Raw genomic sequence first — 21,646 nt, forward strand, 5'->3', positions numbered from 1 at the left:
AAACGTCATTGAATTGAAACAAAAAACTCAGGCGAAGAGAATTTTTGACAAACAACAAGTGATGAAAAGAGCTTTGCATTCTTCAAAGGCAATTACAATGTTTTTACAGATGCAGATTGAACAAAAAGAAAACGAAAATCGCAAGAGTTTCTGGGATGGAGGCAAAGAGCAAGATCAAGTTAACAATGAAGAATGCGAAATGAGACAAGCAAATCCGACTCGTCCATGACTACCAATTGTCCACCGATGATGCTCCTTTCCTCGTCATCAAAAGCCATCACATCCATCTGCAAAAGAATAATTGATATCCCAAAGCAATTTATCTGTGGAAACTTCATCAGCTTCTTGAGACCAGTGACTTCAACAAAAAATGCAAAAAAAAAAAAAAAAAAAAAAAAAAAAAATCACTTTCTTTACAGACTCTGGGGCTTCGTTCGCATTAAATAAAATTACTGAAATTTCAATTTTGCAGTTTCTGCTTTGGAAGTCACAACATTGCGGTTGTCGTGTGGGAAACAGTTCAGCTTATGAGTGTCGAAGAATTGTCACTTTCAATAGACCTTCCAGATGCATCAGCACGATCCGATAACTGCTCAATATCAACGGCATCAGACATTGTGAGCACAACAGCATCTGCCGGAAAACGCACAATAAACACTCTTTTGGCATCGATGAGTGTTGGCCTCGCTGATGGGCAAGTCGCAAAACTCGACATCACACAACCCTTCAAGCTGCTCTCACCAATGATTTCAACACTTGGTCTCTCTCCATTGACTATCTTCTGCCCAGCAACTTCGGCTTCGTATTCTCCAAAAGGGATCTGGAGTGTCAGACACTCCCACAACATCATCCCAATTGAGAATGCCACTGACTCCTTTGTTGCATCCATCTTCTTGTTGATCAACAATTCTGGTGCCTTCCATCTCAAGCACTCCTTCCTGTTGTCTTCATCATCCTCAAAAGCTGATGAGGGAAGAGAGTCATCATCATCATCACTTGCAGAAGTCACAACAGTTGATGATGAGATGGATGATGATGAATCATCAGACAATAAGTCAGAGTGCATCACAATACAAATCACCATATGTTCTGAGAACAACACAATATGTGGACTCAGATTGGCAAGGGAGGACAGCTCGTCTTCTTCATTCTCAAATGAATGCAGCGCAAGATTGGCCACCCAGAACAGAATCTGAGCAGCTGTCTGCTCTCTCTCCTGCAAAGTGCCGATCGCCATCTCTTTTGTCTTATTCCTTCCATGCAATAGCATGAACAATGAATCCCTCAAATCTACAATCAGTTTCTCATGAGGGGATGAACAGGCCATTGCATCCACCAAGTTCGACATCGATGAGGTGGTTGGGCACAGACACTCTGATCGAACAAATGTAGAATCTGAATCAGTTGTTGAGGTGGATGAAATGGAAGGTGATGGAGTTCTCTCTCTTATTTCTTCTTCTTTTTCATCAGCCTTCTCCAATGCCCAATCTGGAATCTTGTCTGAATCTCTCCCAAGAATGTATTCAGTGGAACCACTCTCACTCAACAAATGCTCTGAAGATTCTGAATGCCCCAACGTCTTGTCATACACCCTCTTCTTAATCCTCTCATCATTTTTCTTCTCTGCCTCTCTTTCTGCTCTCCTCCATTGCTCCTCTGGAGACATCTCCATCGTTACCATCTCAAATGCCTTCGGATCTTTTCTGATGTTATCGTTCACAATCTCTCTCAGATCTTCCGCTTCATTCTTTGCCTTCTTCCATCGAACCGCCAGAACAACTGCAACAACAAGAATAATCAAAAACAACACAGCTAATATTATCACAATTATTGGCCATATCGATTTTCCTTCTTTTCCTCCCTCAACAAGATTTCCTTCTCCTTTTGGATCAGTCTCACTTCTGTTCTTCAGAATAAATGAATCAGTGGCCGATGGAGAATCAGCATTTCCAAACAAAATGCACACCCTCACTTCTGCTTCACTTGGAACGCCTTCAAATGTATTGACAGGAACAGACCCATGCACCTCTTCTTCTGATATGAAACCACTTTCATCAAACAAATTTTTCTCAACCACCTCTTCATCTCCAACAGCAATAACTGTCTTGAACGACAGGTTACAAGGAAGGAGAATTGATCCTCTGAACACGAGATTTACCTTCTCCCCTGACTTTTCCGATGACACACTCTCCATCCTCGGGATGAAAAGCGCAGATGCTCTTTCTTTTGCTATTCCTTCCAGTGTGCATCCTTCTTCCAATATCCATAGCGAGGTGTTGTCTTTCGCTCCATCTCCTCCCTTCAAACTCGTAACTTTCAATTTTGCTGAGTCTCCACACAGAATGTTTCTTCTTATCGATTCATAATTCGCTATTGACGGATTATTGTTTTCGAATTTCCCATCATATATCTTCACACTTCCACCTGATAAGGAAAGCCCTCCATTTTCTGAATTTGCCAGCGTCGAATCCTTCATCAGCCCAGAACAATTTTGAAGATCAATCATCGACCCATTCCACTGACACAGTTCTTCAAATGATTCTTCGTTGTCTCTCAACTCATGCGTGCTTGCTGCTCCATCAAACACGCAAGAAGATAAGCAAACATCCGATAAATTTGTCAGAGCAGCAATTCTTCCCTTTTCTGAGGACGAGATGCATTTTTGGTTGGTGTAGTTCTCCAATTCCACCAATAAAGACGAAGGCAAAGACGAAGAAGAAGCAGCTAAACAGCACGGGCCAAACGAATTTCTGGTTATGTTTTGAAATGAAGACTGCTTCAATCTGAATTCTGAGTCATTTGATTTCACGCTCACTGCACATCCTTCCATAAGCATCGCGTTGGAAATGGCCAAGGAATTCATTTCGACATTTGCCTCTTCGCATTCAACAGAAATCAAGGATTCCTTTAAAACGTGTGTATCGTCGAATTTCAAGTGGCTGCATTGGATGTTTAATTGGCCTCCTGAACCGTCTGAGGAAAGCACAATCAAGCTTGTTTTGCTCTCTGCATTCTTGATTTGAACCTTCTGGAGCTGAGAGTCTTTGCAGTTCAGAAGGATGAGAGCGGATCGATCAAACATGCAGCTTGAAACAAGCAACTGCTGCATGGACAGGTTTGTGAAATTGCGAAAATCAAATAACTCTCCACAACTCATATCAGAAATGTTCAGTTCCATTAACAAGCAATATTGTCCGCCTCTTGCTGCCACACACGAAGAGACGAGACAAAGGGAAGCAAAAGTGCACCAGTTAATCGATAGCCTCCCATTCTCCACGAGAATGATGGAGCAGTTCAATTTCGTTTCAGAGTTTCCAGTCGAATCTTCTTGAGTAAATGCTGTGCCTGAAATAGACAAGTTGCCATCTGTCAGCGATAACAAGCTGGAATGCGAAGAAGAAAAAGCGCTTCCAAACAAAAATGTTAGAAATTCCATTTTCACATTCGACGAGCACGTAACAAGACTGTCTGTATTGCTCTCGACGGAGCAGTTCAGGTGGAGCACTCCTTTGTCGCTTTCCTGCTCCAGCGACTTGATCGTCACATCGCGAGCTCTTGCTTCCCCTGTCACTTCAGCGCTTTTGTCAGTCAGCAAATTGCTGTAAGCTGAAGGAATGATGTGGGGCAGAGCAACATTCAAGGAAATGCAAGGTTCGCTTATTCCACCGCACTGGCGTGAATCGGAGGAGTTGTTGGATGAAGAAGATGCAAAAATCGTCTCGCTCCGATACACAACAACAAGCAGCAGCAGATCTTGTTCATCAGTATGGTCTTGTGCTGTGCATCCCCACATAGCAAATTCTCGGACAAATGGAGGTCTGAAATCGAGCTGGAAGAGCTCGATGTTTATTTGAGATTTGATATTTGTGCATCGCACATACAAGTCTCTCCCCTTGAATGCCTTGTTATTCATGAAAGTTGTGTTTTCCAACAGAAAAGGAAGCAAGCCTTCACTTGTGATCAAAGAGCAATCCAGAAATATTGCTCCTCCCCTTCCAGTCTCCGAGCAGAAGCACTCCGAGACAGCCGAAAAACGGCACTCGAAAAATCCCCCTTCGTTCAATTTCATTATCATTCCTCCCCCTTTCTCGCTTTGGCTGCTTCCGCAATTCTTGATCAATGTGTTTTGCACAGACACGCTGCAAGGCTCGCTGCCAGTGCAGCTGATGATGGAGGGCTCAGATGGAGCATTTTGGAGTAGCGAATGGAGCGTGCAGCATTTCAGTTGCACCGTTGTACTGCCGCCTTCATTCAATCTCTGAGACTCGCCTTTCCACTCAGCCTGAGCCAACACTGCAACAATGCTTTTACCCATCAGTTCCATGTTGTTCATTGAAACATTTGTCAAGTCAATGCTGCTTCCATGTGATACCATCAGAATGTGTCTTTCGGCTTTGATGGATTGGAACGAGCAGAATGATAATTCGCACGTTCCAAACAGGCAGGCAACAACACAATAAGGAATGGCTGCCTCAGAAGCGCTGGTGAAGGAGCAGCCTTGAGCTGCAAAGGAGCTGCCAGTTGTGCTTATGAGTTTTGTCTGCTTCCATTCAGATCCATCCCAGCAACAGATCTCAATGTTAATGAGGGTGCATGTGCCGGTGTTTGTCAGCACAGAATCGCTTTCTTCTTCCTTTCCTGCCTGAGGTGAAATGGCTGCTCCAAAAGTCAGAGAAGGGCGAGACTTGGCATCAACTGAAGTCACAGTGACGTTTGAAATGTCAACCTCGCTGTTCACCTGAGCTTCATCGACGATCAAAAATGTGTTCATGCTTGATTGTGCTGGATCTTCCAAAGCACGAAAATGTTTTTGCCCATACTCCATTGTTGAACATGGCTCTTCTGCACTCCCACATCGGAGAACATCCCACCCGCTGTTCTTGCTGAGATAGATTTCTTGAGATGCAAATCCAATCAGAAATCGGCAAAGATCGAAGTTTGTCTTCGTGGTGTCGTTCCCAACGAATAGATTTTTATTTCCCGCTGTCTCGCTAACCTCAAATGCCAATGACTGTTTTGTAATCGAAACATTCAAGTCTGAAGAAAGAAAGAACATGTTTTTCCCACTCTTTGCAGAGCATTGATCGAAGACTATCTGCTGGAAGGAGAATGCATTGGAAGCAGAGCAGTCGAAATAGACCCCTCCTCCTTTTCCACCTGTTTCATTTTCGGCACAGCATTTCGTGAATGTGGCGTTTTCCATCGTAAATTGCCCTTGTGCTTCAACAACAACTTTCATCGCGCCTCCCTCCATGCTCTCAGCGCCTTTGGCGTTCGTGATATTCCAATGCAAACACTCAACCTGGCTTGAAATTGAGGATGAAATTAGCACAGCGCTGTTTGCATCGCCGTTGGTGATCCCTGAAAAAGTGCATTGAGTAAGACAGACAGCCTTGTCGCTCGTTGTTCCCTCGTTCAATAGTTTGGATGTTGACGATGGAATCACACCAATGAGAGGCTGATCGCCAATGTCTGTGTTCTTCACATTCAACGAAATAATCGTTGTTGGGGTGCTGGCTGTGTTTTCGCTCACTGCGATAGGCGTATGCTGGAGATTCGCTGAATTCAACAGGCAGTAGTCCATATTGATGATTCCTCCGCACATATGAAACAGCCTGTAACCTATCTGGCTGACCTCGCCCTGCTGCATCTCGAATGCACACTTTGTCAACGATAGGTTGCTCTCAGAAGTCAAGAATATTAACGTTTCGATCTCAGCATCAAAAGAAGAAGGAAGCAAAAAGCGGATCAATTCGATGGATGCATTCCCCGTGGCTGCCATCACTTTTCCAGTCAGAGCATTCAGCGACTTGGCACAAGTCATTTCGGCTTTTGAAGTGTTTGATGATCTCAAAATCAAATCGGGATGATTCAGTTCGCTCTCAATTATAGCTGATTTGACGATAGCTATTGCTTTTGCATTTTCCTCTGCCAGCCTCTCCATGCAATAATCAACAGACTGGCACGGATAATCCGAGAATCCACATACCACAGTATCAGCACCATCCTCGCTTCCCACATGGACTGTGCTCCCAACTTCCTCAAGAAACAGAACCAACGGAATCGAATGCTCGTGATCATTTCCATTGAACCCACGCAAATCATCAAAGCAGCTATGACCCAGTGCATAAGCAAAAGGAAGCGTTTCGTTCGTGATCGATTCCTTCAGGTCGGGCGATTGAACAAACAAATCGTTTCCATGCTTCGCTTTGTTTGGCTTTTCTGATGAAAAAGAAGGATCTGTGATGGCAAATGCTGAATCTGAGTTCTCAAGATTCAGAAAGATCCCTCCCCCAAATCCCTCCTGCGAATCGAAAGGCGCCTCGCACTCTTCGAAGTAACATCGAGAAATTGTTGTTGAACATGTGTTTGGTAGCGAGATGAACAGCGCCCCACCTCCATTTCCATCACCAGAAACAATGCAATGCTCAAAAGTGCATTTGTTTATTGAAGAATCACAGCTATCCTCAAACCCTTCGCTCCACACTGCATTCAGGCATCCTCCGTTCTGCTCGCTCTCAACATTCAAAAAAGAAGCATTCGAAAGAGAGACAGATTTGCAATCCGACAAAGCAATTGCACAGCCTTGCGAAAATCCAAATCCAGAGACATTCACAAATTTCATCGTTAACGAACCTTCTTCAACCTGAATCAAGGATTTTGTTGATGGCAGAGTCGATTGGGAGCTTTTCGCAAAACTGCACAGCTCCAGCTCAAGCAACCCAGAGGAGCCAATTGCAATTGCAGATCGGTTGAACACACAAACAAATCGAACCATCTTTGCATTCAGCGAACCATTGCCGATGGAGATCAAGCAGTCGTTTGACGAGGCTTCGTGACACTTTATTGCAGATGAGTTGTTCTCTGCTCCGCTGAGAACGATATTCCTCCAATCAATTTCAATCATATCTTCTTCGAATTCTTCACTGGTCATAAAAACATTCTGTCCCAAATATGAATTCCATCTTGTCACCCCATATTCCACCGTTTGGCATTCCGAGCCTGTTCCTCCACAAGTGTTCACATCACTTCCTGAATGACTTATGTGTATTTCTGACTGAGGAGATAGAAGATATGAGTCATATGCAACACCGTCATCACCGCATTCCAAAGCATATTTAGCACATAGAACAACTTTTTGAGGGGCCATAGAATAAGAAAGACAGCAAATGATGTGTTCTGTAATTGTGCTTTCATTATAACAAAAACCAAGAAAAATATCCTTTGCATGGGTTGATTTTTGCACTGTATTACTTTCAAACAAGCAAAATTGCGTTTGTAAGTTTTTCAATTCCGTATTGTGGGTTGCGTCAAATCCTCCTGCACCATGTGGAGCATCTCCTTTGAATAAATAGCAATTTGACATTACAAAATCAAATTTTTGATATTGAAGAAATACAGTTCCAGCAAACCAAATTAACGCTTTACTGTTTTCGAAGACAGAGTCGTAAATTGATCCACTTCCACCAAGATGCCATGCAACACTTCCTCCATAAGCTGCTGAACAATTTTCAAAAGAACAGCCAAAAATCAAAGAAAATTTATTTGCAATGTGGGCAAATGCTCCTCCGATTGATTCTTTTTCCGTTCCTCGGCAATTATTAAATATTGAATTTTCAATGCTGCAATCACTTCCGTTGCTTAAAATTGCACCACCATATCCATATGTGTTTGGAAACGTATCAGTGCATTTGGTAAATGTGCATTTGTCAACAGTGAGCTTGGCACTGCCGCTAACTGTTATTGCACCACCATGAACAGCACTGCATTCGGTAAATTTGCAATCTTCGAATTTGATTTCTCCATCTGAAAATGATTGCGTTTTATTTGTGTAGATCTGATGAGAAATGGTGTTTTTCGAACGAATGAAAGAAGTGTTCGAGGAGCTGAAACCACATCCACGAGAGCCAGAGATGAGAACGCCATAATATGGGCAAACACAATCGGTGACCGTGCATCCTTCGATTTTGCTCTCTTGAAAAGAATGCCTTTGTGGCAAGTTTTTGTTGCTGCTCTGAACAGACACATTGTGGAAGCTGCAAAAAGAAGCCGAAGCAAATGACAAATTCAGATCACCAATGAACGGATTCGCAAGCGAGACGCAAAACGAAGAAAATGTACAGCTCAAAACATAAACATTTCCTGTCAAAGGAAGTGAGCAGGGGCTTGCTGAGACAAGAGATGGCCACGCCTGCTTTGGAAAATACCTTTGTAAAGAAATATTAGTCATTCTTATCGTTCCTCCTGCACAGTCAAAAGGAGATAATTCCGTCTCTGCAACCACACTTATTATGCAATCGCTAACAGATAATCTGGACAATTCATTTCTCACAGAAAAAGAAGATGTGTTTTTTTGGACAATTTTCATTCGCTCAACAGCCAACGATGAGTTCAGAACTATTATCCTGCTTCTAATCCAGCTCCATATATCCTTATCATCTTCGGCAAGTCCAGCAGGAAATTTATAACAAAATACCCTATCAACATCCACCGACAATCGTTTTGAGCTTTTTTCTGTATTTAGCGACCAATCAAATGAATCCAAATTATGCACCACATTAGACTTCACCACACTGATTGCATTCACTCTGTGCGGAAAGTATGCATTTTTGCTTTTCTCGTGAGTTTCTCCTAACCTTCCAAAATTATTATCTTGAAAATCTACTTTTTTGAATGCATATCCTTTCCAAACGGTATCTCTTGTGCATAGCAGAGCGTGAATAATTATAAAGACGCTAAAACTCCCGAAAAGCATGGGTTCTGCTCTCTCTTTGCCACACAAAACAATATTGATTCTTGAATTAAAATGTATTATGAGTATTGATCAAATTTTTCAGCTATGGGAAATCCGTTCTTTTTGAAATAGAGAAGAGTGAGCTTTGAAACACAAAACAATGTGCATCTTTTGTTAAGGTTTTCTTTAATAGATTTAAAAAAAAACACTTTCAACAATTGAAAATAACAATTTTTCTGAAGTCTTGAAAAACAGAAATTTTTTCTTCGATTGTGCTTTTGCAGAAATATTCAATGATTTTTTTATCAATCCTATTTTGAAATACAACATTTTTTTCCGATTACTTTTATATTTAGTATTTCACAAGTTAAAAAGAATATTACCAAAAAATTAACCAAAACAAACGAGATAGAGAATTTCTTAAGATTTATAAAAGTACTTTGAAAAAGATTTATTGAAATCATCTGTAATATCTGTCATTTTCCCTTTTGAAAGTGACCTTCAGTTACGGTCAACGATAAAACGTGACAAAAAAAATTCTCCAACTGAAATTTCAAGTATATAATAATTAAATAAAAGGGAGCTTTTTCGTCAAATTTGTTTATTTGTCAATTATTAAACTTCTTACGTTGTAACATGCTGATTAATTGATAATAATTTTATATTATCAATAATTGCGGAAACGTATAGAATCACAATTTTACACCATTCACCATAATCTAGCCTGTTGTTTTGTCATTGTTTCTTTTTTCAATTGCCGTGTCACAGAGGTCTAACTTGAATGTTTGAAAATTGAGCAAATATGGGTGATTTTTTTTGATATCATAAAAAATTCCGACGTTTGATCAAAAACTAATTTAATTAATGGTTCTGTTGATTGGATAAATGAAAGCGATGATCATTCAAATATATAGCTTTAAATATTATTATTATTAATTGCTTGTAGATTTTAATTTGAAACAAACAGTTTTTATTTCATATTTTAAGAAATTGATATAATTTCTTCAAAATTTTATCGATAATTTGATAAACAAAACAAAACTGAAGCTTTCTGAATTAATAAACATGATAACAATAATTGAGATAACGATATAAATCAATATCTTAAGAAAAGAACAGTGATATAATATTATTGAAAAAAATAGAATAAGATGAGTCGAAATCGATAAAAATAAAATGAAAATGTTCAATTTTCAGCGTTTCATCATCTTATTCATCATTTATCTTTTCCAGAAGTCATTTCTCCAACATATCCTTCAATTTCTTGATCTTCTTAAATTGTTAAAATTTGTGTTTTGTGTGTTGCATTAATCTTTCTCGATTTTAAATAGATTGTTTTTTGTCTGAAAATATCATCTCCAATTCCCTTCCCAATCCCTTCACCCTGGGCACTTTCCACATGAATTCGCTCTCCCAACTCTATGGTCAGTCTGTACAACGAGATATAAAGCTTTCATTCATTTTCATTCATTTCCACCTCCTGCCATGAAAACCACAAAAAACATCAACAGGCAAATATTCATATTAAAAAAAATAAAGAAAGAACAAACTGTTCTTCGACTGTTTTTAGCCAAATAGCTTCATTTCCACAGCCATCATCATTCAAAATAAATCAATCTCTTTATTTCAGTCTCAGAATGGTTGAATACAGCACGGAATGCATCTTCACAAAATATATCGTGTATCTCACTGAAGGGTCTTTTCAGCCCGTACGCATTGTGGCTGATGTCCAGAGGTGTTTTTTCTGTTTTTGGCATGATCTTCTCCTTTAATAATATTTTCAACCACCAAAAGAAGTATTTGAGGTTTATCTCATCAACACCTTGCACATGAGGGATATGGTGCATACAAGTGATGGAAGTATATTTTTTGTGGCAGGGGGTGGGAGTTGAGTGTTTTTTTGGGCATAGGTGTAAATTGTACCACTTTCAGTTTGCTTTCTTTCAAAATTTAAATATTACAGCATTAATCTACATAATTATATCAAGCGATTCAAGGAGGGAAAATTCGAAATTCGATCAAAAAATTTTTAACAGAATTTTCAATTTTTGAGACCCATAATATTTTTATGTTGATCACTGCAAACTTAAAATTCGATTTCTTGACTCCTAAAAGTTCAAATGTATTTATTAATTCAATTATTCAAGTAAAAATATAGTGTTTAATGTTTGTCAAGATGAATTTCCGTCTATATTATTTTTTATGTTGCTAATTCTAAAAGATTAGGTTATTAAATTTTCACAAGCATTCGTGCAGTTATAGATTTTCACTTTTAAGAAAAATAGATTACAACTTTATTGAAATGAATATACATGTTTGATTGTTGAATATTATTTTTAATTATGTGATTTTTATTGAAACTTAATAATTTTTGATTAATATTTCATGAAAAGCAACGGATTCGTTGGAACTGGGATGAAACTCCGTTTATGAAATGATGAAAGAAGTGTTGAAGAGAATAGCAAAAAGAATTTATATGTATTTTATTCGCTTAAATTTGTGAGGAAGCAGCAGAAAAGGAAGATAGAAGAACTCTAGCTTTATGGGATATTTTTTGACAAGATGCTAAGAGACATATGAAAAATGAAAGAATGGAAAGGAAGAATTTCTTTAGCGAATTGCATTTCTCATCTTTTTGCCAATCTTTTCTCATCGTCCTTAATTCCCTTTGTATCCTTCTCCAAATTATCATTTTTCAACATCTCAACAGCAAATGAGGCTTGTTAGACTTCAACCTATATATCAATCCAAACTTCATGTTTTATGAACAGTTGTTCATTCTCATCTGTTTGCGATGTGCATGATGGAGAGATTGTTCCCTCTCTCAACAACCCCTTGGCTTCTCTGACTGCCTTGAACACTTCGTTCGTTGAGTGTTGCAGGACAAGAAATATTGAATTCATCGGAAGCAAAGAAAACCCATTGAAGCCAGGAAGACAAAACACAACAGACGATGGAGCAAATTCATTCACATGGTGTGAGTGAAGTGGTTCGAGAACAACAGGAGAAAGCGATTCACGGACGGATGGAGGATCGAGTGGAGGTGCGATCTGCATGTATAATCTCAGTTCTGGAGAACTTTCAGTTTCGAGTTGTCTGTTTTATAACTGTTTTGCATTCAGTCGTGGAGGTGGGATTATGTGTCTAACAATTAAGTCTATATATATCGAAAATAATGTGTTTTATGCCTGTACTGCACAAAATCAATATGGAGGAGGAATGTATGCTCATACCATTTCATCATGTGCCCGAATTAGCGAATGTAAATTCCAGAATTGTAAAGCAGTTAATTATGGAAGAGGACTTCTTCTTGAAAATTTTCAGGTTTCTGGATCTGGATGTGTTGGAACAGAAAATGGCAAAGGGGAGAGCGCTTGTATGTTTGAGTGTTTCTTCACTTCGTGCTCTCTTACAAATTCTTATGGCGGAGGGATGTATTGCCAAAGTGTCCCAACTGCATTCAAAATGAGGAGCCTCCAGTTCATTTCGTGCTCGGCGGTGTCGTATGGCGGAGGATTGTATTTCAGGACATATCAATCAACAGCTCCAGATGACAAGCTTTATTGCTATTTCTTCTTCTTCCACGATTGCAGTTGCAACGCTTCCACTCCATATGGCCACGATGTGTATTTTGAAGATCGATACAATCTCTTCTCATCGAACAATCCTTTTTATGAATCGTACACAACAAATACTAATGATACGAGAGTGTGCCTCCAATATTATAACGGAAGCAGTTGGAAATATCAGCATACAGAAAAGAAGGGCTGGCTGAAGGAAGGGATGAAGGATCGATATGTTGGGGTGGGTGGAGATGACGCAAACAATCTGTGTGGGATGAGTGAGGCAGCACCGTGCAAGACAGTGGGGCATGCAGTGGGGTCGAGCATGGTGCAGCTGAGCTCGACAATCACAGTGCTGGGTGGGAGGCATGTGAGCGAAGGGACAACAATCAGTGTTGGGGAAAAGAAGATTTCTGTTGTTGGGAGAGGGAAGACAGTGAGCGTGATTGGGACGAATTCTCTTTCTTCGCCTGCAACTACTCTGTTCAGCGTATATTCTGGTCAACTGGAGGTGGGGCATGTGGAGATCGATTACAATTTGCAAGAAATCTACCGCCGAGCGTGTTTGTGATGCCTTCTGACGTTGAAATATTTTAGCTTGCAAAAATAAGGGTTAATCCCAAGTCTGAAGGAAAATCCAATATAGGAATTGTCATTTGTACCCACTTCACCACAGTCACTAATAATTGCTATTGAAGAAAAAAGTCGATTCGAGCGCTGCGCCACAAATATCGAATCACACACTTAGATAGAGTGGTTTATAATTCCTGATCTGGGCAGAAGCATTTTTTTGAACAAGCTTTGTATTTTTTTTACAAATTATTTAAATGTTCTGTTTATTCATTGCTATTATTATATCTTTTATTGATAACTATTTTTAAAAATAATAAATTATTGAATTTATTGTTTTTGATTCGTGCGAGCTTTAACCAATTCGCACTCGCCACTTTTATAATTGTATCGCGCAACGTCAGTAGCTTTGTAAAGCAAAAATTAAACAGGTATGCATTGTAGTAATTGAGCTTGTTGTAAATACTTTGTTAAAAACAGGAAAATAATAATTTTTCACAAACAACAATAAACTGCAAACATCAACTGATGAAAAAGATGAAATGAAAAAGTAAACAACAATGTGGATGAGAAATTAACATACAGTGAAGAGATTGAAATCTATCTTGAAAAAGACAAATTATTTTTTTTTTGAGAATTTTGATAGACATTTCCAATCCCTTCATGCATAACACAATTTAAATGACCCCTTTCATTCATCTTCTCTCTCTTGTTACAACAAGCTCCACACCCTCCGTATGTTCTCCATCTCCCTCTTCTTTTATCCCCCTTCCAAAAACACAACTGCCCCTCAACCTCACTCAACAAACACATCTACTCCATTGGGCATATTCCCATCCAGCATCCTTTCCTCCGCTTCATCCTCACCCTCCAACAGCCTACCTCTCACCATTCTCTCTCGTTTCTTCTGTCTGCTTTTCTCATTTTTTCTGCTCCAAAACACAAAGAATCTGTCACCTCCTTCAACATCGCCAACAACATTGCCAAGCGTGTAATCATCAAACCTGCAAACGCTCCTCACCCCATTTCATTTTCTCATCACGATATCTGCAATCAACAACTCATCTTCGTAATCCGCTTCGCTCGACTTTCCATAAATGCCAAGCTCTATAGCCAAGCTCCAGTTTTCACGTCTAACTTTGTGCAACACCCTTTGTTTTCATTGACACTCCCATCAGCTCTGAGCATCATCCTTCTCAGCATCGCAGCACATCCAATCATCAGCTTGTATGGCTTTAATCTTTCATTCTTTTCCCAGACATAATGCAACGAACTTTATCTTCACTTTTTAGCTTCCTCCTTCATTCCTATCGTTCAAATATTCTGTCTGAACCGTTCATTTCACGAATATTATTAACGCATTCTCCTCAATATATATACCCTTTCATCATTTCATAAACGGAGTTTCATCCCAGTTCCAACGAATCCGTTGCTTTTCATGAAATATTAATCAAAAATTATTAAGTTTCAATAAAAATCACATAATTAAAAATAATATTCAACAATCAAACATGTATATTCATTTCAATAAAGTTGTAATCTATTTTTCTTAAAAGTGAAAATCTATAACTGCACGAATGCTTGTGAAAATTTAATAACCTAATCTTTTAGAATTAGCAACATAAAAAATAATATAGACGGAAATTCATCTTGACAAACATTAAACACTATATTTTTACTTGAATAATTGAATTAATAAATACATTTGAACTTTTAGGAGTCAAGAAATCGAATTTTAAGTTTGCAGTGATCAACATAAAAATATTATGGGTCTCAAAAATTGAAAATTCTGTTAAAAATTTTTTGATCGAATTTCGAATTTTCCCTCCTTGAATCGCTTGATATAATTATGTAGATTAATGCTGTAATATTTAAATTTTGAAAGAAAGCAAACTGAAAGTGGTACAATTTACACCTATGCCCATTTTTCAATGAAAAATCCACCCATAATGAAATAAAATGTGATTATGTATATTTGGCTCTATGATTATATGCGATGGGAAATGAATGAAAAAAAGTACTTAAATGTCGGTGCATCGAAAAATGTGTCTTCATACGAATGTGATTATATTCGTTGTGATTATATCCGGTTTTTACTGTACACAAAAACATATTAACTCATATTTCACCTTTTTATTTTTTATTTGGAGGAAAATATGAACTTTCAAGCTTTTTATGCACAAAGCATGAAAAAATTATTTCACTTATAACATTTATAAACTCATCCAGATTTCAAAATTAATATGATTTTCATATCTGTTGACAAACATCATTGATATTATAACATTATATTTTGTGACTTAACATGTATTTCTAAAAATATATCCATATATTTCTGATTTTTTAATCACAAAAAGTTCATCTCAGATGCATAATTTTTCAATGAAAATGCCTGAAGTCAAATATTTTGTCCCATTTTTTCGAAATTAAGTGAAATAGAAAAAGTCATAAAAAAATGAAGTGTTAAACAATGAAAAATAACAAAAATTATAAAGAAGTTATGTTCAATAACAATAACAACACTCAAAACTCTCAAAACAAAAAGCTCGTGAAAATATGAGCAAGTCTTTGATCTAAAAAATAAAGCAAAAAACGCCAGATCTTTTCACTAATATTTAAAACATAAAAATTATTTTCAGGAATAGCACATATTAACATTTTGAAGGTTTCCTGTTATTTATTTTTTCTGAAAGTGCTCTAGAGAGCCAGAAAATTTTGTTCCTGATTAATTTTTTGGGTACCGATAAATTATGGAACCTATCAATGATATGAATATAATACCAATTATGACAAAAAAATGTTTGATGCATAATTTAATAAAATATCATGTGAAGATCAACAAGTTGAATAAAATTTATTTATTAGAATGTAAAAAATATTAATCTGAATCAAAGTTGTCAAAAAGAGAATAAAAAAATCATTATTTTGAAAAAGAAAATTTTCATTTTTTCAAAATTATTTTGGAGCATTAATTTGAACGGTTTGTTTCTTGAATACTAATTAATATGATAGGTATCAAATAAAAAGAAATCACACGTAATGATTGTTATTAATGAAAAATTTCTATTAAATATTAAATTGAGAAATAAAAAAACAAACACACACATATATTTTCACACAAAAATGGTGCAACTAATTATGAACTACAATTATCTTTGACAATACATGTCGTACCAGTTATTCGTTATACTCTTTGAATCGATGATGCGACAAACTTCACAGAAAGCTAAGCACAAAATCGATACTTTATCACCTGATTTCTTAAAAATAAAACAACATGATGTTCTACTCATTTCAACTTTTTGTTCCAGTATACTCAAAATCCTTTACAATATTTGAACGACAATCAAAAATTCATTACCGCAACATTACTTTCAAGTAAAAATTGTGCTATTTCATTTCAACGAGAAGTTATCATTCAAAAATCTCTTGATTTCAATTTGATGATTTCAAAATTTTAGAATGGCCGTTCATCCAACATTTCTTTTTGACGAAACACTGATGTTCTGAAATTTCTGCTTGCATAGATTGAGTTGCTTAACCTGGTTTCTAAAGTGATGGAGATAAAAAATCGAAAGGATAAAACCAGCAAAGGATCCAATAAAACAATTGTAAGGATAATGCTTTGTAAGAAAAAAATTACTCATATAAAAAATTGAAGAAAGAATTTATATTTTCAAACCTGATAGGGTACATCCCAATCCAATGCTGAAAGAACTGAGCCAAAAATGGATCCATAGACAATCCATAACGAAGTTGTTGCACAAGAAAATTCTTTAAAGGAGAGATTAAGCTTAGATTTTTTATCAAGTAAAGGTGTACCAAAACAGCAAAAAGCGAATATGTTAAATATGTCTTCCCTGCCATGAAACACAATACAGACAGGAATTAACGTTGCAGAAACCAAAAACAATGGAAATAAAAATAATTCAAATAAACCGCAACTTTAAAAAACAGTTATCTTTATGTAAATTTAATATTAAAGCATACTCCAAGATATTAATGTGAAAGAAAGCGATAATTAAAATCACAACAAAAATAGATATTCCGAACAACACCGAGCAGCTCCAACAAATTTTAATAAAATTTAAAGATCGAGATTCGATCAACGACATCTTAATTCGATGTTTTCTAATTTTCATTTGAAAAATAAAAAATAATTTGATCAATTTAAATTTAAATAATAGATAGAGATCATCAAAAAAGAGTTCTCAACGTTGAAAGCATCGATGTTAGCACCAGTTAGACATATCTTGAAATTCTCTGACCTTTCAAAAGTGTGATTTTTGCTTCTTCAATAAAAGAATTTCCGCTTTTTACTGTTTTTTGAAACTTTGAATTCAATTATAATGTTATCTTGTCTGTTGTCATAAAACTGCAATAACAACAATAGGACGAAGTTATGCGCATTATTGATTGCGCTAAGTTGCTCAAAGCACACCCAGAAAAATTTGAAGACAGAATGCATCGCGAAACTTTGCTGATGCTTTTTGAAAAGCCATCGCTGAGAACTCGTGTTTCATTCGAAACTGGAATGACGCAGATGGGAGGTCATGCTATTTTCTACTCTGTTGCCGACTCTCCGTTGGGCAAGAAGGAAACTTTTGGTGATACTGGAAAGGTTTTGTCAAGAATGGTGAATGTTGTGATGGCTCGTTTGAACAAGAGAACCGACATCCGCCAGCTTGCTGACAATTCTACAATCCCAATTATCAATGCACTTGATGACTTTGCTCATCCATGCCAAATGCTTGCTGATCTTCTGACAATCATTGAAAAGAAAGGCAAAGTTGAGGGATTGACGCTGGCATATTGCGGAGATCTTCGCAACAATGTTACCTATGATTTAATGCGTCTTGCTTCGGTCATGGGATTTACGATCAATGTTGCAGGACCTGAGGGACCAGGCTATTCTCCAGAGGAAGAAGTTCTGGAAGAGTGCAAAGAACTCTGCGCCAAATCTGGAGGTGCTGTTCATGTGTTCACAAAATGTGCTGAAGAAGCTGTTACTGGTGCCGATGTTGTTTATTGCGATTCATGGATGTCATATGGAATCCCTGCTGATGAAAGCAAATCACGTATTGAAAAATTCATGCCATTCCAGGTTACTGGTACTGTTATGTCAAAAGCCAAACCAGATGCCATTTTCATGAACTGCTTACCCGCAGCCCGTGGAATGGAACAAACAGCTGAAGTTATTGATGGACCACAATCTGTTGTCTTTGACGAAGCTGAAAACAGACTTCATGCTCAAAAGGCACTTCTTCTTTTCTTGTGCAACAAGAAAATGACTATTGAGTAAAGAGCTGTTGATAACTTGCAGATTCTTTATAGGAATCGATATATATATTTCTGTTATTTTTCTTTCCTTGTTTTTATATTAGAAGGGTTATAAGAAGCTGGCGATATTTTTGAGCCTCTTTTCATTCAAAAATTTGATATTTTTTTACCTGTTCAAACAACGAATCAAATAACATGCTGATAGTCTTTATGGAAAAATATTTTGAATCTTCAACAAAAAATGTCATAAAGTCTTGAAGAATAATTCAAATAAATTGACAAACAACATCCAAAAATTTAAGACAAACTAAGAAATTAAAGAGAGAATCGTAGAAAGTGAATGAACAGATTGATAGGGAAGCAGCGAAGGCGGAGGCAAAGAGTTGGTAAACACCGAATGTGGCAAAGCTTCCAGTGGAGTGGGTGGTGTGTACTTCAGAATGGCTGGAAGATCAACAACAGAATGAGAAAAAAAGGGGAAAAGAAGCGAAGTGAGAGAAAAAGGTGTTGGAACCCCAAAAGGCAGGCGTTCAGCCAAAAACATGTCGACTGCTTTGATCCAATCAGCAAATGAAGGAATGATGCAAGAAAGAAAGCAGACGATTGCGTATGCTTCTGTCTCTTTCATCGCTGCAAGCTCCTCAGCAAGCAGCTCAAGCTCCCTCTTTTTCTGGAGCTCATTGTTTATCTCTGCTCTCCTCTTTTCTTCTTCCACTTTGCTTTCAACAATACGCGCTTTGCTTCTTGTCGTCACTTTGGTTTTTGTAATGTCTTCTTCTTCTTCTTCTTCTTCTTTTTCTTCCACATCTTCTTTGCCTTTTGATTTATCTTCAATTTTTGGATTTTCCGAAACAACATCATTCTCTGTTTCTTTCTCTTTTTCTCCGACTGTCTTATCGAATAACTTTTCCGTTTTCTCTTCTTTCACTCCCACGTGTTCAATCTCCTCTTTCTTCTGTTCTCCTTCTTCACTTTTCGAGTTATCTATCTCCTTTACTTTTTCTTTGCTCCTTCCCTTCTCTTCCTTTGCAACCATTCTCTTCAGTGAATTCTTAATCATCTGTCTTCGATAGTCTGAGTGCTGCGAGAGAAGCAGAGCTGCATTGACCCACGCCGGAAAGAAAAGCGGATCAATCAGCAAACACTCAGCATAACACAGCAGAGCATCGCTCAGCAAAGAAGACAGACTTGCCGCTCTTTGCGATGACATGGAAGATGAATGGTTCAAAGAAGAAGAAGAAGTTGAAGAGGAGGAAGCTGAGGAGGAAGCGGTAGAAGAAAAAGAAGAATTTGAAGGTAAATTATCTTTTGAAGAAGAAGTTGATGATTCGCTTGAATGAGGCAAGACAGCAGCAAATGATGGAAGAGAGAACAGGAGAAGACGCGAATGCTCAGCTTGAGAATATGAATTATTCGATGAAGTTGAAGAAGAAGAAGATGAGGAAGAAGAAGAAGAAGAAGAAGAAGAGGAAACAAAACAAGAAGAAGAAGATTGTGAAGTATCGAAAACTTTGTGCTCATCTTTCTCTTCTTTGGCCTTCTCTTCACCTTTTTCCATGCTTTCAGTTGAGGCCGAGTCCGTTTCCTCTTCGTCAATCTCCATTTTCTTCTCCTCCTTCTCCTTCTCCTTTTCCTTCTCCTTCTCACTCACTTCCTGCTCTGCCTCTTCATCCTCATTTCCTCCTCTTTTTGTCTCAAACACACATTTCTCTCTCCACATTTCAATTTCACACTCACTCTGCACATCCAGCACAGCGCTTGCAGCTTCTCTCATCCATCGGAGATGATATGTCACGCCATTCAGCATCCATCCAAACACACCAAAGGAATAGTCTCCAACGAGAGACAGGCTCAACACACGGCTCAGCGCAAAGTGCTGCTCAATGACACACTCCTTCTGCAGCCTCTCTTCTGTGTCGATGCTTCCTTCTTTTGATTTCGGTTCAGTCTGAAAGTCAACTGGATTCGCTTCTTCACTCATTTTATTGTCATTGCCAAAACTCTTTGCTTCGTCCTCAATCAAAGCGGCATCTTCTGTTCTACGTTCTTCAAAACTGTTGTCATCTTTCTTCAATCTTTTTTCAGAGCCCATCATCATCAGCGCCGCAGTCAAATGAACCATAGACGCGAGTAACTTGGCAACTTTCTCTTCTTCTTTGCATTCACCATCCTCTTTTGCCTCTTCATTTTTCTTTGAAAAATGCCCCGTTTCGCCTTCGTCTTGTTCAAGTGAACTTTTGCTGGCTGACTCTTCAATCGCTGTTTCCTCCTGCAAGTTTGTGAAATGAATAAAGAGAAACAAGCTTTGGCTCAAGCAGACGGCGCATTTCGGAGAGAAATAGGAAAACAACCGCAGGAAAGCAGAATGCTCCTGAAAATCAGTCGAAAAAAGAGGAAACTGCGCAGATGGTTTGGCAGTTGATATTCCATCTTGTGTGTTTTGATCTTCAAAGAGAATATTTTCTGTTTGTGCTTCGGTGAGAGAATTTGCAGGCTCGTCAATTCCTTTCTTCTCTCTTATCCACATTCGAACGGCTTTCATAAACTGTATCCAGCCAATCATCAGCATCATTCTGGCACTTATTTTGCAAGACTTTGCAAGCGCTGTAGCATCGTCTGTGCAGTTTGAAGGAAAATCTGAGATTTTAGTTGTTGAAATGGAGCCATAACTTAAACTTTGATCATCAAATGTTTTTTCGTCGAGTTTGTTACTCGCTTTCTCTTCGCCTATTTCTCCACTGCTCTTTTCATCCTCCTTTTCTTCTTCTTTTTCCTTCGTTTCATCAAGCATTTCCTTTTTGAATTCAAATTTCCTTTGAACAGTTCTGTATCTTTCAATGGATGAAAGTGCTGCATCATCCAATTCATCCATTATTCTCAATGTCTTCTTCCAAAGCATTCGCTCGTTCGCCTCTTCATTCTTTTCGCTGTTATTTCTTTCTTCTTCCCCTCCTCCTTTTTCGTCATCTCCTTCATTTGTGAGGCCTTCCGGCTCGGAGTCGCTCTCATCCAAATATTTCCCAGATAAATATCGTTTCTGTGAACGAGTCAAATACGCTCCACCTTTTTTAACATCATTTGCCATTTGATTTCGATAAGTTTTCTCAAGCTCGCTTTTTTTATTCTTTCTTTTTAAAACTTTCATTATGTGCTTCATCATTTTTCTTCCAATTTCTTGACTTCCTCGATGATATATCACGCTCATCGTCCACCAAATACGTTCACCAATCTCACTAAAATCATCTAAAGAGCTTATCTTAGAGATATACTTTATAGTGGCGCCAATTAATGATTTTTGCTCAATATGAACCAGTTTTCCAGTAAACGAAAACAATGAAGGCAATCGAATTTCAGAAATAAGCCTTTGTTCAATTCCACACAACAATCCAAGTGCTCTTTGATATAATCTCATTTCACATAGACATTCAGCTTTCAGTAAATTGCATTCAATTATAAACTGTAAATTTGCGGATTTATTGCTTTTCATAGCTTTATCAAA

General features: G+C 37.8%; 5 protein-coding genes across 5 annotated transcripts; 2 read left to right on the forward strand and 3 right to left on the reverse strand.

Moving 5' to 3' along the window:
- Window positions 1-520: 520 nt before the first annotated feature.
- MONOS_8745 (uncharacterized protein) lies at window positions 521-8,755 on the reverse strand (the record flags this gene model as incomplete). The annotated part of the gene is made up of 1 exon (XM_067879181.1): window positions 521-8,755. One exon carries the CDS (start codon window positions 8,753-8,755, stop codon window positions 521-523), a length of 8,235 nt encoding a protein of 2,744 aa, XP_067724322.1.
- A 2,742-nt stretch (window positions 8,756-11,497) lies between these two features.
- MONOS_8744 (uncharacterized protein) lies at window positions 11,498-12,868 on the forward strand (the record flags this gene model as incomplete). Its single annotated transcript, XM_067879180.1, has 2 exons — window positions 11,498-11,709; window positions 11,857-12,868. 2 exons carry the CDS (start codon window positions 11,498-11,500, stop codon window positions 12,866-12,868), a joined length of 1,224 nt encoding a protein of 407 aa, XP_067724323.1.
- Window positions 12,869-15,702: 2,834 nt separating this feature from the next.
- MONOS_18648 (uncharacterized protein) lies at window positions 15,703-17,024 on the reverse strand. The gene is made up of 4 exons (XM_067871686.1): window positions 16,858-17,024; window positions 16,550-16,811; window positions 15,973-16,490; window positions 15,703-15,930 (listed from the first exon to the last, which is right to left on the reverse strand). The coding sequence occupies exons 1-3, from the start codon at window positions 17,007-17,009 to the stop codon at window positions 16,338-16,340; spliced, it is 567 nt and encodes a 188-aa protein (XP_067724324.1). The 5' UTR covers window positions 17,010-17,024; the 3' UTR covers window positions 15,703-15,930; window positions 15,973-16,337.
- Window positions 17,025-17,056: 32 nt separating this feature from the next.
- Window positions 17,057-18,370, forward strand: MONOS_8743 (Ornithine-carbamoyl transferase). The gene is made up of 2 exons (XM_067879179.1): window positions 17,057-17,144; window positions 17,261-18,370. Exons 1-2 carry the CDS (start codon window positions 17,097-17,099, stop codon window positions 18,167-18,169), a joined length of 957 nt encoding a protein of 318 aa, XP_067724325.1. The 5' UTR covers window positions 17,057-17,096; the 3' UTR covers window positions 18,170-18,370.
- An 84-nt stretch (window positions 18,371-18,454) lies between these two features.
- MONOS_8742 (uncharacterized protein) lies at window positions 18,455-21,352 on the reverse strand (the record flags this gene model as incomplete). Its single annotated transcript, XM_067879178.1, has 1 exon — window positions 18,455-21,352. The coding sequence occupies one exon, from the start codon at window positions 21,350-21,352 to the stop codon at window positions 18,455-18,457; it is 2,898 nt and encodes a 965-aa protein (XP_067724326.1).
- Window positions 21,353-21,646: the final 294 nt, after the last annotated feature.

Source organism: Monocercomonoides exilis, assembly GCF_001643675.1.
Source record: "Monocercomonoides exilis strain PA203 chromosome Unknown scaffold33-1116896, whole genome shotgun sequence".
In the NCBI taxonomy this organism is placed as follows: Eukaryota; Preaxostyla; order Oxymonadida; family Polymastigidae; genus Monocercomonoides; species Monocercomonoides exilis.